We start from the raw sequence: 15,458 nt of genomic DNA on the forward strand, positions 1-15,458 counted from the left end.
CCTGCTCATCCTACAAGTACTTCCAGAAGAAGACTTCACCTCTTTAAGGATTATCTCAGAACTCTGGAATAAAAAAAAAAATGCCTTGGTCCTTCCTTCCAGAATTTTGTTTCCATTGAATGTGAAAAAAAAAAATCCCCATATTCTGCCAACCTAATGCAAGACAGAGAAACGGGAGATACATCTCTTTAACATCACCTTATCTCCAATTAAATTAGGTTCTTTGAAGCTAAGAACAAGATAGTATGTGGAGATAGCTATGACCGTTGGCATTCTTGCTTTTTGGGCTCTGGGTAGAAAGCAGAGGAAACACCCCCTTTCTGAATAATGCTATAGTTATTGTTTTATTGCTCTATCTTCAGTAGTGTTTTCTTTTCTTCTGAAGCATAGCTAATTGTTAATTTATAGTCACAAGTACCAATGCCTTAGCTATTTTTATCTTTTGTTTACCTATAAGACAACTGATCTGGACACTTCAAAAAATTCAATATCAATAAAATACAGGGGACTGTTCTAGAATAAACAGATGTAACACCAATACAATCATAAAACTTGGTTTAAAAACAAATTTTCTAAGACATTCCTTATGTCAAGTGGTTAAGAAAATAAGTGCATTTATAAAAGGAATTCAAGTGTGAATAGAAGTCTTATTTAAGTTGAAGAAAACTGGGGGAGGATAATGGAAGGATAATTTTAAAAAGTTATTAGGGACTGGATTTTAGTTAATATGGAATTATTGTTACTTCGGTACATTGAGAGACAGTACTTGAAAATATTCCATTTAGTTTGCCATCAGTCTGAAAGAAAGGATTGGGATTTCCTTAATGTTTTGATAAAAATAAACACTCGGAAAGGACGCTGGGTGGCGCTGCAGCATTAGAAGTAGAAGGAAGAAAGCTACCAGTCTGCGTTCCTCTAGCTAGATGCTCTGCTAAAGAAGCAAGCAGGAAAAGGAGGCTTTCTAAGGCAGTTGCTCCGGGAAATCAGGGCCATAGGCATCTCCACTTATCCCAGTGTCTGAGTGATACTGGGAGATAGATCAGCGACAACGTGAATCCGAGCTGCGTCAAGTTTGCTGGGAGACGAGAGTGCGATGGAGGCAGGAGAGAGGAAGAAATGCTTTCTGAAACAAAGGCAAGTCTTGATATTCTTTGTTTGGCTGGGCATAGCTCAGGCTGGCTCTGAGCCTAGGCGTTATTCAGTGGCCGAGGAAATGGACAGTGGCTCCTTTGTGGCCAATCTGTTGAAAGACTTGGGGTTGGAGGTAGATGATCTAGCTGCTCGGGCCCCCCAGGTCGTTTCCAACGGGAAAAAAATGCGTTTGTATTTTGATAGGCAGACCGGGGATTTGTTGTTAAATGAGAAACTGGACCGGGAGGAGCTGTGTGGCCCTACCGAGCCCTGTGTACTACCTTTCCAGATGTTACTGGAAAATCCCTTGAAGTTTTTCCAGGCTGAGCTACGGATTAGGGACATAAATGATCATTCTCCAGTTTTCCTAGACAAAGAAATAATATTGAAAATTTCAGAAAGTATCACTCCTGGAACTACTTTCCTAATAGAGCGTGCCCAGGACTTAGATGTAGGAAGCAACAGTCTCCAAAGTTACACAGTCAGCCCCAATTCCCACTTCCATCTTAAATTACAAGACAGTGCCGACGGCACAATATTACCACAGCTGGTGCTGGACAAAGCACTGGATAGAGAGGAACAGCCTGAGATCAGATTAACCGTCACAGCGCTGGATGGCGGGATTCCACCCAGGTCTGGGACCGCCCTAATCCGCATTGAAGTCTTAGACATCAATGATAATGCCCCCGAGTTTGCAAAGCTGCACTATGAGGCGCATGTCCTAGAAAACAGCCCCATTGGATCCCAGGTTGCCATTGTCTCTGCCAGAGATTTAGATATTGGAACCTATGGAGAAATATCTTACGTACTTTCCCAAGCATCTGAGGATATTCGGAAAACATTTGGATTAAATGCAAAATCGGGAGAACTCCTTTTAACACAGGAACTGGATTTTGAATCTATTCAGACTTATACATTAAATATTCAGGCGACAGATGGTGGGGGCCTTTCTGGCAGTTGTGTGGTCTTTGTCCAAGTGATGGATTTGAATGACAACCCGCCAGAACTGACCATGTCAACGCTTATCACTGAGATCCCAGAAAACTTGCAGGAGACTGTAATTGCTGTATTCAGCGTTTCAGATCCTGACTCTGGAGACAATGGAAGGATGGTTTGCTCCATCCAAGATGATGTTCCCTTCATTCTTAAACCCTCTGTTGAGAATTTTTACAGTTTAGTCACAAACGCAGCCCTGGACCGAGAAACAAGATCCGAATATAACATCACCATCATCGTCACAGATATGGGGACACCGAGACTGAAAACCCAGCACAACATAACCGTGCTGGTGTCCGACGTCAACGACAACGCCCCCGCCTTCACCCAGACCTCCTACACCCTGTCCGTCCGCGAGAACAACAGCCCCGCCCTGCACATCGGCAGCGTCCGCGCCACAGACAGAGACGCGGGCGCCAACGCCCAGGTCACCTACTCGCTGCTGCCGCCCCTCGACGCGCACGTGCCCCTGGCCTCCCTGGTGTCCATCAACCCGGACAACGGCCACCTGTTCGCCCTGAGGTCCCTGGACTACGAGGCCCTGCGGGCGTTCGAGTTCCGCGTGGGCGCCGCCGACCGCGGCTCGCCCGCGCTCAGCAGCCAGGTGCTGGTGCGCGTGCTCGTGGCGGACGACAACGACAACGCGCCTTTCGTGCTGTACCCGCTGCAGAACGCCTCGGCGCCCTGCACCGAGCTGGTGCCCAGGGCGGCCGAGGCGGGCTACCTGGTGACCAAGGTGGTGGCGGTGGACGGCGACTCGGGCCAGAACGCCTGGCTGTCGTACCAGCTGCTCAAGGCCACGGAGCCCGGGCTGTTCGGCGTGTGGGCGCACAACGGCGAGGTGCGCACGGCCCGGCTGCTGAGCGAGCGCGACGCGGCCAAGCACAGGCTGGTGGTACTGGTCAAGGACAACGGCGAGCCGCCGCTCTCGGCCAGCGTCACGCTGCACGTGCTGCTGGTGGACGGCTTCTCGCGGCCATACCTTCCGGCCCGTGAAGTGGAAGCGGCGGACGCGGCCCCGGCCGCCCCGCTCACCGTCTACCTGGTGGTCGCCTTGGCGTCTGTGTCGTCGCTCTTCGTCTTCTCGGTGCTGATGTTCGTCGCAGTGCGGCTGTGCAGGAGGGGCGGGGCTGCCTCGGTGGGTCGCTGCTCGGTGCCCGAGGGCCACTTTCCGGGCCACCTGGTGGACGTCAGCGGCACGGGGACCCTGTCCCAGAGCTACCAGTACGAGGTGTGTCTGACGGGAGGCTCTGGGACTTTCAAGTTCCTCAAGCCGGTTATCCCAAACTTCCTTACTCAAGATGAGGAGAGGGTTAGTGAGGCAAACCCCAGTTTCAGGAATAGTTTTGAATTCAGTTAAATTTTAGTAAGGGTCTATGATGCCGTCTCAGTTAAATTGTGCAAAGTCGTTTTTTACTGCCTTGCCCATTGGAGTTGTTTTCTTTGTATTTGAAATGTAACTATCTTATTCCAAATCAGCGCATGTTACTGGTGTTTCTAGATGTGCTGCTCTGTGGTATAATGAATGCAAATTTTCTTATTGTTAATATCACTGTAACTTAATTCGATTTAATGTGTGAAAGTATATTTTGTATTTTCTGAAGTCTTTAATTTTTAGAGCACTTTTTTTTTCAAAATTCGCCTTCCACAGTCCCTAGGTAATTTTTGCATTCCTACATTTTTGAAAGTTTGCAATAAGTACACAGGGTTACTCTTTTTTCCTACCCAGAATATTTGTGTTTGTATAGAGTATTCTCTTAGGCTAGTTTAAACTTCCTTCCTGTCAACTCACATTGGCTAAAACCATTAACATAGGTACATTCATGAATAACAAAGCACCCTCTCACACTTTTCTAAATATATACTTCCTTAAAATGTTCATACCTGATAATTATGATTCTTTAGAGATTGTGAAAACCTTGACTGTTGGATTCTACAAATCATCCACATTAAAAGTCTTCAATAAATCAACTACCAATATTCTAAAATGTAGTTAAATAAATAGCAATGTCCAGTCATTTTCAGACATGCTAATTATTCATGCTTTTTATTAAAAATTTTAAAACCTCTGATTGTTTCAATCCATTTAAAAATCTGTTTTAATTATTTAAAACCATCTATTCTTTGAGTACTTCATTAAAATCCAAAAGATGTGAGAGAGTACATGTTTTTGTCTATGACCAAATTTTAGAAACTTCATATGTAATTTGGCATTGCATTTTAAAATAATATCTGGAGCATTTATGATTCAATTGGAAATAAGCCCATGGAAAAAATATTTATCTTGGTTTGCTCATTCTATTTTTTTTTCACTGACTACTTCCATTTTCCCCCTTTCAGTTTCCTAGACTTTTCAATGCTTTTTGGTTTCCTTTTTAGTGCTTGAGTTACGTTTCTCAGTAGCTCTCCATTTACTGCATGATTAGCACAATGACTGCAACACTAGGTTCTTCATAAAAATTTTAAATGACTGATTGAAGGAAAGAAATGTCTTTATTTCATCTGTGATATACTGACATTCAAATACATTAAAATACTCACAGGACAAATTTTGCTGGAATTAAATGCTCTCAGATTTAATTTTTGGTTATTAACAGAACTTCACTGTTACTCAAACATTATGCACTTACTAGTGCTTGGTGTCTCTTTCCTTCAAGATAGTTTTCCTTTTTCTTTTTCTCCTTAATTTTAATCTCCTCTCCTGCCCACTAGCTTAAGGAATCCACATGGGGAAATTGTGTTTTCAATTTTATGATGTATATTTTCCTTCCATAAGTCCTTAAATGATTCATTTAACTTTCTTTATTCTTATTTATTTCTTGCAGTTCAATTTCTGATCCACACATTAAAACAGAATTTTAATTTTTAATGTTCTTCAGACTATCTTTAAATTTTTATATTATTTTATGTTTATTTGAACATACTATTAAAATTATAATATAAAATTTAAAGGTCTCATTTTGAGCTTAGCATTCATATAGAGAAGTATCTTGGTATCAAATTATTACCTGTTGGATCTTGTATAAGTCATATAATTTCTGTACCCCCAGAAATGATAACAGCTATTTAAATAGCTTGCAGTTATGTCCAAATAAGATAACATAAGGATAAGAAGTGTAATTTTGTTATTTTTAGTATCACTAATATTAAGAGTAAATTTAATAAATGGTCCTTCATATAACATTACTTATAATTGTGAAGAAGCTATATTGAACACATGATATTTGTGCTGTTTCGTTGCTCTGCGCAAAACCTTGCAATAGCTTCCTTTCACTCTTAGAATAAAATCCAGCCACCTATTATTTGGCCCCTGCCTCCCTGTCCAGCCTTGTCTTCCCACTTACTCTTTATTTTTTAATAGGTGATATTTATGTTTCTTTTTTTTTAATGTCTATTTATTTATTTTTGGCTGCGCTGAGTCTTCGTTGCTGCGCACCAGCTTTCTCTAGTTGCCACGAGCTGGGGCTGCTCTTCGTTGTGGTGCACGGGCTTCTCATTGTGGTGGCTTCTCTTGTTGCAGAGCACGGGCTCTAGGCCGTGCGGGCTAATTTAGTCCTCGCCATGTGGGATCTTCTGGACCAGGGCTCGAAGCCGTGTCTCCTGCATTGGTAGGTGGATTCTTAACCACTGCGCCACCAGGGAAGCCCCCCACTTACTCTTGAGACACTAAACTTTGGGTACACTGTCCTACCTTCATTATCTAGAATAGCTATGCTTTTCTGTCCCCGGGCCTTTGCATTCCTTATATATGGAATCTTCCCATTTTAGTTTTAGCCTGGCAAACTTCTTCTCATCCTTCATATTCCAGATTAAATGGGACAATTTTGGGAAACTTTCTGAATCCCCCCAATTAAGTTAGGTCTCCATATTGTATACTTCCAGTGCACTCATTATACATTTCCTGTATAGTACTGTTTAAACATCTGTTTAAATTCTGTTCACCCCATTAGATGGGAAACTCTATAAGATATACAGACATAGTCTGTCTTATTACCACAATACGTCTAACTTCTACAAACGCAATAAATATGGGTTTCCACAGGTGAAATACAGTTATGCAGATTAAAGAGTTAATACAGATGAAACCAGTAATCACAGAATTACTGTGAAATAGGAAGAGGAGAAAGCTCTGTGTTCCTTGAGTGAGTGCGAAAATGTGGAGGGAATTAGGCATTTGTGGTCTCTGGATATATCCCCTGACATGATCTATTATAATTTTTTATCACCTTGCTTGAGGTTGTCTTTTCGTAGCATTTTTCTGACTATAAATGCAACTCGTGTGCATTTTACAAAATTTGGAAAATAAAGAAAAACACAAGTAGGAAAGCGAAACTTCATCACTTAGAGCAAAATCTTGTAAAACTTTTTCTGTAATAATTACAGGAGGTGGGGTGAATAGTTCTAGCAGGTGCCCACTTCCGCAAAATCATGGAAATGGGACTCTACCAGGGACAGTCACTTCTTTTAGATAAGAGCGCATTTCTTCTCCCTAGATTGTGTTTATTTGAACCATATAACAGAAGGAATTCCTACAGTAGCATCAACTCGGTTTGATAAAAGGGAATAAGCGATTAAAAAAATCAAAACAAAAAGCCCAGCAAACATCACCTTCTCCAAGATTTTGAAACTGTGAGCGAACGCACGGTGGCGCTGTTGACTAAGAAGGAGAATTAAACCGCAGGCACTGCGTATATAGTCTGTAACAACGATTCAGTGCAGTAAACTAGGGGTTGTGAGCCGGAGCAGATTTTTAAGCAAGCAAATCTAAGACTCTGGTAAGGATTATTCGCTAGATTTTCTTCAAAGGTTAGGAGGCAAAAGACTGCGTTTCCCAGTGCTGTTGGAGGCTAGCTTGACCATAATTCTCGGAAGAACATGGCAGAAAATGCAATGGAGGCCGGAGGAGAGCGCTTTCTTAGACAAAGGCAAGTCCTGTTTCTCTTTGTTCTTCTGGGTGGGTCTCTGGCGGGGTCCCAGTCGAGACGCTACTCTGTGGCTGAGGAAAAAGAGAGGGGGTTTTTCATCTCCAATCTAGCAAAGGATCTGGGGCTAAGTGTAGGGAAACTGGCCGCGAGAGGGGCCCAAGTTGTGTCTAAAGGGAACAGACAGTATTTTCAGCTCAACCACCAGACCGGTGATTTGCTCCTGCATGAGAAATTGGACCGGGAGGAGCTATGCGGCTCCGCAGAGCCATGCATACTGCAGTTTCAGATATTACTGCAAAACCCCTTGCAGTTTATTACAAATGAGCTCCAGGTGATAGACGTAAATGACCATTCTCCGGCATTCTCTGAAAATGAAATGCAGCTGAAAATCCTAGAAAACACTCCACCAGGAACAGTAATTCCTTTGGGAAATGCTGAAGACTTGGATGTGGGAAGAAACAGTCTCCAAAACTACACGATCACTCCTAATTCCCATTTCCACGTTCTCACACGCAGTCGTAGGGATGGAAGGAAGTACCCAGAACTAGTACTAGACAAAGCACTGGATCGTGAGGAGCAGCCAGAGCTTAGGTTAATGCTCACTGCGCTGGATGGCGGGACCCCACGGAGGTCTGGGACCGTCCAGGTTCACATCCTGGTCTTAGACATAAACGACAACACCCCAGAATTTACACAGTCCCTCTATGAGGTTCAAGTTCTAGAGAACAGCCCCGTTAACTCTCTTATTGTCACTGTTTCAGCTTCTGACTTAGATACGGGAAATTTGGGGACAATATCATATGCATTTTTTCATGTTTCTGAAGAAATTAGAAAAACTTTTCAACTAAATCCAATTACTGGTGATATCCGACTAATCAAATATTTGAATTTTGAGGCGATCCATACTTACGAAGTGGACATAGAAGCCAAGGATGGTGGAGGCCTTTCAGGAAAATCAACAGTGATAGTTCACGTGGTTGACGTGAACGACAACCCACCAGAACTGACCTTGTCCTCAATTACCAGCCCTATCCCAGAGAACTCGCCAGAGACTGTGGTGGCTGTTTTCAGTGTTTCCGACCTAGACTCTGGAGACAATGGGAAAATGGTGTGTTCCATTGAGAACGATCTCCCCTTCATCCTGAAACCATCTGTAGAGAATTTTTATACCCTAGTGTCAGAAGGAGAGCTGGACAGAGAGATCAGAGCCGAGTACAACATCACCATCACCGTCACAGATATGGGAACCCCCAGGCTGAAAACCGAGCACAACATAACCGTGCTGGTGTCCGACGTCAACGACAACGCCCCCGCCTTCACCCAGACCTCCTACACCCTGTCCGTCCGCGAGAACAACAGCCCCGCCCTGCACATCGGCAGCGTCCGCGCCACAGACAGAGACGCGGGCGCCAACGCCCAGGTCACCTACTCGCTGCTGCCGCCCCTCGACGCGCACGTGCCCCTGGCCTCCCTGGTGTCCATCAACCCGGACAACGGCCACCTGTTCGCCCTGAGGTCCCTGGACTACGAGGCCCTGCGGGCGTTCGAGTTCCGCGTGGGCGCCGCCGACCGCGGCTCGCCAGCGCTCAGCAGCCAGGCGCTGGTGCGCGTGCTCGTGGCGGACGACAACGACAACGCGCCCTTCGTGCTGTACCCGCTGCAGAACGCCTCGGCGCCCTGCACCGAGCTGCTGCCCAGGGCGGCCGAGGCGGGCTACCTGGTGACCAAGGTGGTGGCGGTGGACGACGACTCGGGCCAGAACGCCTGGCTGTCGTACCAGCTGCTCAAGGCCACGGAGCCCGGGCTGTTCGGCGTGTGGGCGCACAACGGCGAGGTGCGCACGGCCCGGCTGTTGAGCGAGCGCGACGCGGCCAAGCACAGGCTGGTGGTGTTGGTCAAAGACAACGGCGAGTCTCCGCTCTCGGCCAGCGTCACGCTGCACGTGCTGCTGGTGGACGGCTTCTCGCAGCCCTACCTGCCGGCCCCTGAAGCGGAAGCGGCGGACGCGGCCCCGGCCGCCCTGCTCACCGTCTATCTGGTGGTCGCCTTGGCGTCGGTGTCGTCGCTCTTCCTCTTCTCGGTGCTGGTGTTCGTCGCGGTGCGGCTGTGCAGGAGGGGCGGGGCGACCTCGGTGGGTCGCTGCTCGGTGCCCGAGGGCCACTTTCCAGGCCACCTGGTGGACGTCAGCGGCACGGGGACCCTGTCCCAGAGCTACCAGTACGAGGTGTGTCTGACGGGAGGCTCCGGGTTCAATGAGTTTAACGTCTTGAAGCCGATTCTCCCTAGTGGTCTGGTTCAAGACACTGGGCAGGACTAGTGCAAAAAGGCAATTGCAAGAATAGCGTAGGTTTCATTAACAGAAGAATCAGAAAGTTGTCTGGCTACGAATGCTTTCTTTTAAGTCAAGGCTCTTGAGTTGATACAGTATTTTGTTTGTATCTTGATTTTACTTTCTGTCTAGTTAACCCTGCATGTTCTTTTTTCATCTGCTTCCTACCTTTTCAATCCAGTATTAATGTCTCTTTCTTTTTCTAATAGGTGAGTAAAAATAAATGCATTATCTTTTAATGATGATTTCAAATAGGTTTATTTAAGGTAGTCATTTCAAATTCTCTATCCAAAGCAATGTAGAGAGAGTTCTGAACCACCAATATTATAATTTACCCTATTGAATATAGTCAGGTAATATTCTTTATAATACTCCTAAAGCAGCTTTGTCTGTGGTTAATGAAGTGGATAACTAAAAATGTTTTAATATGTACCATTTTAAGGTGTATCATCCTGTAGGGGCTTAGTACTCAAATACAACTTACACATATAATTCATTTTCTGTTTTGACATTTGCAATTAATATTTCAACACTGTATATGCTTATATTGGCTAAAAATGGACAAAAATTAGGTTAATAGGTCAGATTACTCTTAGATTTGCCTAAAGTGTATTTATGATGGATGACTGAGAAAAAAAATTAAACAGGCATTTTGAACAACTGATCATGCTTTTCCGTTTGGCATGAAAAGATTATTTAATAAGCATCTGGTGGAATGACAATTTGTTTTTTAACTTCTGAGATGTAAGTATTATCAACCTGAGGGCCATTTTAAAAAAATTTCAAGAAAGTACATGTATATATGTTCTCTAAATGCTTTATAGCAAAAGTGGTGTCCCATACAATCCTACTTTAAAAAAATTAATATCTACTTGGCATTTATATGGTGATATATGAAGGAAATATTTTCTTTGCTTCCTCTCTTAGTTCCCTCTTTCAGATTTCAACCTTAGACATGACTTAGGATTATGTATTGTACTTTGGGATAAACACTGCCCAACCACATCAGCATTCTACCTCCTATAGAGTAATTAAAAGAAGATTAGAAGAATGGGAAGTTCTAAAGGGGAGAGAGCGATATCACTGTGAAAGTCTAAATTAACTACAACTAAGAATAAACTCTTGAAGCAACCAAACATCAATTTTTATGTCTAATTTGAATGAAATAGAAAAAAACCTTATTTTAAAGTACAAAATATTTAGTCCCCAATTTAAAAATCTGATTAGGAAAAAATAAAATTTCTCCTCATAGGCATTTTCTCATCCAGAGGCATAGAACTTTCCAGAAATTGAATACTCATGACTAGAAGAAAGAGAACTGAAGTTTCTCAAAGATTTTGAAAATTCTCAAAAGAGAAAAAGAATGTTGTTAACTAGATGTTAACTAGACTTATGTCATCATTTGCAATATGCACAAATATCAAATCATTGTCACACCTGAAGCCAATATAGTGTTACATGTCAATTACAGCTCAAAAATTTAAAATGCCTAATGACTGTTAAAAAAAAATTTAATACTGACATGTCTTCAATCACACATAAAGTTATAATCATATTAAAATGGTGTTATTTTAGGTATGAGAGTGAAATACACGAATCCTTACTAATCAGGGGAAAGACAGTATTTCCTTTCACTCATTAAGTACTTTATAGAGATATTGAATCTGAATCTTTGGTCAGATTTCTTTTTCTTCTTTTCATACTTAGCTGAATTTTCATGAAGATCAGAGAAAAGGCAAAGAATTCTGATCAAGACTTCTCTGTATTTGGCTGGCTTAGTTGCAGCTCATGTGAGAACCAGGGAAGTTTTCAACTACAGAAAACATGGAGGCCAGGTCTTTTTTGGCCAATATGGTATATGATTTTGGACTCAAATTGGAGGCACTATATAACCGGGGAGTTATTTAGACCCAGACATAAGAAGACAGATACTTAATAATATCTTAGTTGATAGATGCACTGAATTCACATATTGTTGAGAAGTGATCAGAGTTTCGTAAAGCCAGAAAAGATCATATGGACTAAATTTGAAGATAGGAAAAAATTATACCTTACTCTTGGTTCAAAGTTGCTTTTATTTCTTGGCTATTGGAAACCTTTTACCCTTTTATTTGAAGACAACTTTCAGAAACTTCTTTACCTGGATATTTTATTAAGTACATGACAGAGAGGGCACTATATGTATAGTACTAAGTATCTTTGCCACTTTTTGGAACTCCCCCAACCGAAAGTCCAGAACTAGGTAAAAATGATGACTTTCTACATTCATAATAATTTCCCAGTAGTTTTTCTTTTAAAGGATGGACAAATTCATTACTGTGAATTATTTCCAGATTGATCTCTTACTAATATTCTAATCTAGTTTTTAATACTGAAAGGCAAAGAGATGAAAATGAACTTTAAACTTTTATGTAGAGTTGTTAAAAGACTAAACTATATTCAAATATCACTCATTAAAACTAGTGAACTAACTTACCACACTTTTAATAAATCTTCCTTAATCCTTGAATATGGCTTCCTTGCAAATGGGGACTTTAAAAAATGACAGTTTTTAAACATATATTCCACTACTATATTTTGCTTTTTAGAGTAGATTGTTACATGTTTTAAAGCTGGCAACCTATTAGGCATAATTCAGTTATTTCTATGTCTAATCCTCATGTTCTTAGCCAATAGCTTGGTTGGTCATAGATTTTAAAATGTAAACTAGGGACTTCCCTGTTGGTGCAGCAGTTAAGAATCCGCCTGCCAATGCAGGGGACACGGGTTCGAGCCCTAGTCTGAGAAGATCCCACATGCTGCGGAGCAACTAAGCTCGTGAACCACAACTACTGAGCCTGCACTCTAGAGCCCACAAGCCACAGCTACTGAAGTCCACGCACCTAGAGCCCATGCTCTGCAACAAGAGAAGCCACTTCAATGAGAAGCCCCCGCACCGCAACGAAGAGTAGACCCCGCTCGCCGCAACTAGCAAACGCCTGTGCACAGCAACGAAGACCCAACGCAGCAAAAAAATAAATAAATTTATATAAAAAAATAACATGTAAGCTAATTTTCCTTCTCCCTCTTTTGGTATTGAAGACTGTTGATGAACAGTCTATCAGTCTAGTTCTCATTCTTTTATCTGTAAACTTCTTTTCTCTAAGATGTTTTCTTTATTCTTGATGTTCTGATATTTGCTAGGTCCAAACCTGAGATTCACCCAATATACTGAATTTTTTTAAATTAACTATAGTTTTTGGTGGGCTTTTTTCCCCCAAAATTTCCATTTGGCAGGTTTTCACAACAATTTGTTCTTTTTTTTTTTTTAAACAATTGCCATTTCCTTCTTTTTTGTTGGAGGAAATTAAATATCTTTTACTTTTAAGCTCTTTCCATATTGTTCCAATCTCTGTTTCTTCTGTATACATCTTTTATTTGTTGAGTCTGTTTTTCACACTGTTAGTCTTGTTAGTTGGTGATATTTTATTGAGAACTCATGTTCTGTTGGAGGTTTCCCTCATACCATTACTGGTTTTGGTAGTCTTGCAAAGGGAGGAAGGAGTCTCAAAGTGGTTACAGCCTCAGGCTCTACAAATCCAAGCCTTAATTAAGAAGCTTAGCTCAACTTTGCCACACACAAGTAGAAGTTCTGGACCAACACCTAATGATGTGTTTGAGCTGGGCCCCAGTCTCCCTTGGGTGGCACTGCTCTGCATTTGCTCTATGAAGCAAAATCTTAGGGACTGTCACTCTCTGCTTCTTGGCTGTCATGATGTCTGATAAGGCTATAGACATGAGAGCTAATGAAGACATCATTTACTTTTCAATCTTTAGAGTAAACAAGCTGATTTAATCTTAGAATAAAGCTGATTTTGAGGAAAATGAGTTGTAACTGAAGTAATTGATACATGAGAATTACCTACAGGGAAAAAACATGGTCTTGATTCATATGCATGACAGTGCTGCATATGGTGGTCCTGGATGACACACCCAACTTGCTGGATGACAAAGAAAACCCACTGCTAAGCAATCCTATATTGTGTACTGAGTTGGTACCAGGTAGAACAAGGTGGTATCCTGGATGGTGATGAGCTAGAACTCATGACTATTTTATCAAAGATTCAAAGCCTCAAAGTACTTAATGTTTAGCACATGGACCCACAACCTGGAAGTATAGAGCACTGAAGCATATCTAGGCTCCTAAGAGACAGACACAGCCAGGCACAAACATGTGCTGTTATTAAAGACAACTAGAAGCCACCTTCTATTTGGCATAATCATGCTATACCTGGTCTAGGACCTATCCCAGCCCTACCTTCTGTTCCTTGAACCACCCACAGAAGTTTACTCAAGCCAACACATGCTCTATCCTCTTGATCACTAATTTGATTTAGCCATCTTCCTCTTCCAATTCTCTCTGCTCCCATTCAATAATACTCAAATGTGGAGGATGAACAAGGAGCTTTCAGTGGAGGGCTGCTCATAAGGCCACCTTCTGAGCATTCTGGGGATGTCAACATCACTAAGACTTAGTTCCAGAACTACTAATATGAGAGGTTTCTGATTGGAATATCAGAGACAAATGCGTTCAGATTTTTTTTTTTTTTGGTACACGGGCCTCTCACTGTTGTGGCCTCTCCAGCTCAGGAGCACAGGCTCCGGACGCGCAGGCTCAGCGGCCATTGCTCATGGGCCCAGCCGCTCCGCGGCATGTGGGGCCCTCTCAGACCGGGGCACAAACCCGTGTCCCCTGCATCGGCAGGCGGACTCTCAACCACTGCGCCACCAGGGAAGCCCATGGGTTCAGATATTTGAAGTCAATCGTGTCCAACTAATATGGGCTGTCCATGAGGAAAGATTTTGATGAGAAACTGAACTTCTAAAAAAATTAGAAGTTTATCAAAAATTAAAATTGTCTTCTCTACGTATTGTGTTTTGAGGGTTTTTTTCCCATTATATTTATCTCTGGGGAAATGGATTTCTTCATCCTGAATGTTTCATCCTATTCAACAAGACTTAATCAGTAGTCAGAAAACTTTCCACAAGGAAAAGCCAGGACTAGATGGCTTCACTGGTGAATTGTACTGAACATTTAAAGAATTAACACCAAGGACTTCTTTGGTGGTCCAGTGGCTAAGACTCCATGCTCCCAATACAGGGGGCCCAGGTTTGATCCCTGGTCAGGGAACTAGATCCCGCATGCCTCAACTAAAGATCCCACGTGCCGCAACTAAAGATCCCGCATGCCGCAACTAAAGATACTGCATGCTGCAATGAAGATCCTGCATGTGGCAACGAACATCTCGAGTGCTGCAACTAAGACCAGGTGCAGCCAAATAAATAAATAAATATTTTTTTTTAAAAAAGAATTAACACCAGTATTTCACAAACTTGTTTTTAAAAAAAGGGAGCAGGGACCACTTCCCAATTCATTTTATGAGGCCAGTATTACCCTGCTGCCAGAACCAAAGATAACACAAGGAAAGGAAATTAAATACCAATATCTCTTGTGAATATAGGTATAAAAAATCCTCAACAAAATATTAGCAAACTGACTCCAGCAACGTGTGAAAACGATTATACAACATGACCAAGTGGGATTTGTCCCAGAAATACAGGTTGATTTAACATATGAAAATCAATCAATGCAATATACCGTATTAAAAGAAAAGGAAAACCATACAACCATTTCAATAAATGCAGGAAAAGCATTGTACAAAATACAATACCTTTTCATAATAAAAACACTCATGAAACTAAGAATTATAGGGAATATCCTCAACTTGATAAAACGCAACTATGAAAACCCACAGCTGGGCTTCCCCGGTGTCGCAGTGGTTGAGAGTCCACCTGCCGATGCAGCGGATGAGGGTTTGTGCCCCAGTCCGGGAAGATTCCACATGCCGCGGAGCGGCTGGGCCCGTGAGCCATGGCCGCTGAGTCTGCGCGTCCGGAGCCTGTGCTCCGCAACGGGAGAGGCCACAACAGTGAGAGGCCCACATACCGCAAAATAATAATAATAATAATAATAATACAATACTTAGGAATAAATTTAATAAGTGCAAGACTTGTATGCCAAACAGTATAAAACATCA

At 42.5% G+C, this 15,458-nt stretch overlaps 2 protein-coding genes across 4 annotated transcripts in view; both read left to right on the top strand.

The window, feature by feature from the left end:
• Window positions 1-1,090: 1,090 nt before the first annotated feature.
• Window positions 1,091-3,487, top strand: LOC309819627 (protocadherin beta-2; the record flags this gene model as incomplete). Its single annotated transcript, XM_082649978.1, has 1 exon — window positions 1,091-3,487. Exon 1 carries the CDS (start codon window positions 1,094-1,096, stop codon window positions 3,485-3,487), a length of 2,394 nt encoding a protein of 797 aa, XP_082506104.1. The 5' UTR covers window positions 1,091-1,093.
• Window positions 3,488-7,002: 3,515 nt separating this feature from the next.
• The window catches only part of LOC309819610 (protocadherin beta-3), a gene marked incomplete at both ends in the record, with an annotated part of 80,027 nt that continues 71,571 nt past the window's right edge, over window positions 7,003-15,458 (top strand). The window contains one exon of one of the 3 annotated variants that reach the window (XM_082649948.1): window positions 7,003-9,292. In XM_082649948.1, coding sequence (XP_082506074.1) covers window positions 7,003-9,292 — 2,290 coding nt within the window. The remainder of the gene's footprint in view (window positions 9,293-15,458) is intronic. The other 2 variants (XM_082649950.1, XM_082649954.1) reach the window with 2 other exon arrangements.

The sequence above is a fragment of the Grampus griseus genome (genome assembly GCF_964374135.1).
Source record: "Grampus griseus genome assembly, chromosome: 3".
Taxonomy (NCBI): domain Eukaryota; kingdom Metazoa; phylum Chordata; class Mammalia; order Artiodactyla; family Delphinidae; genus Grampus; species Grampus griseus.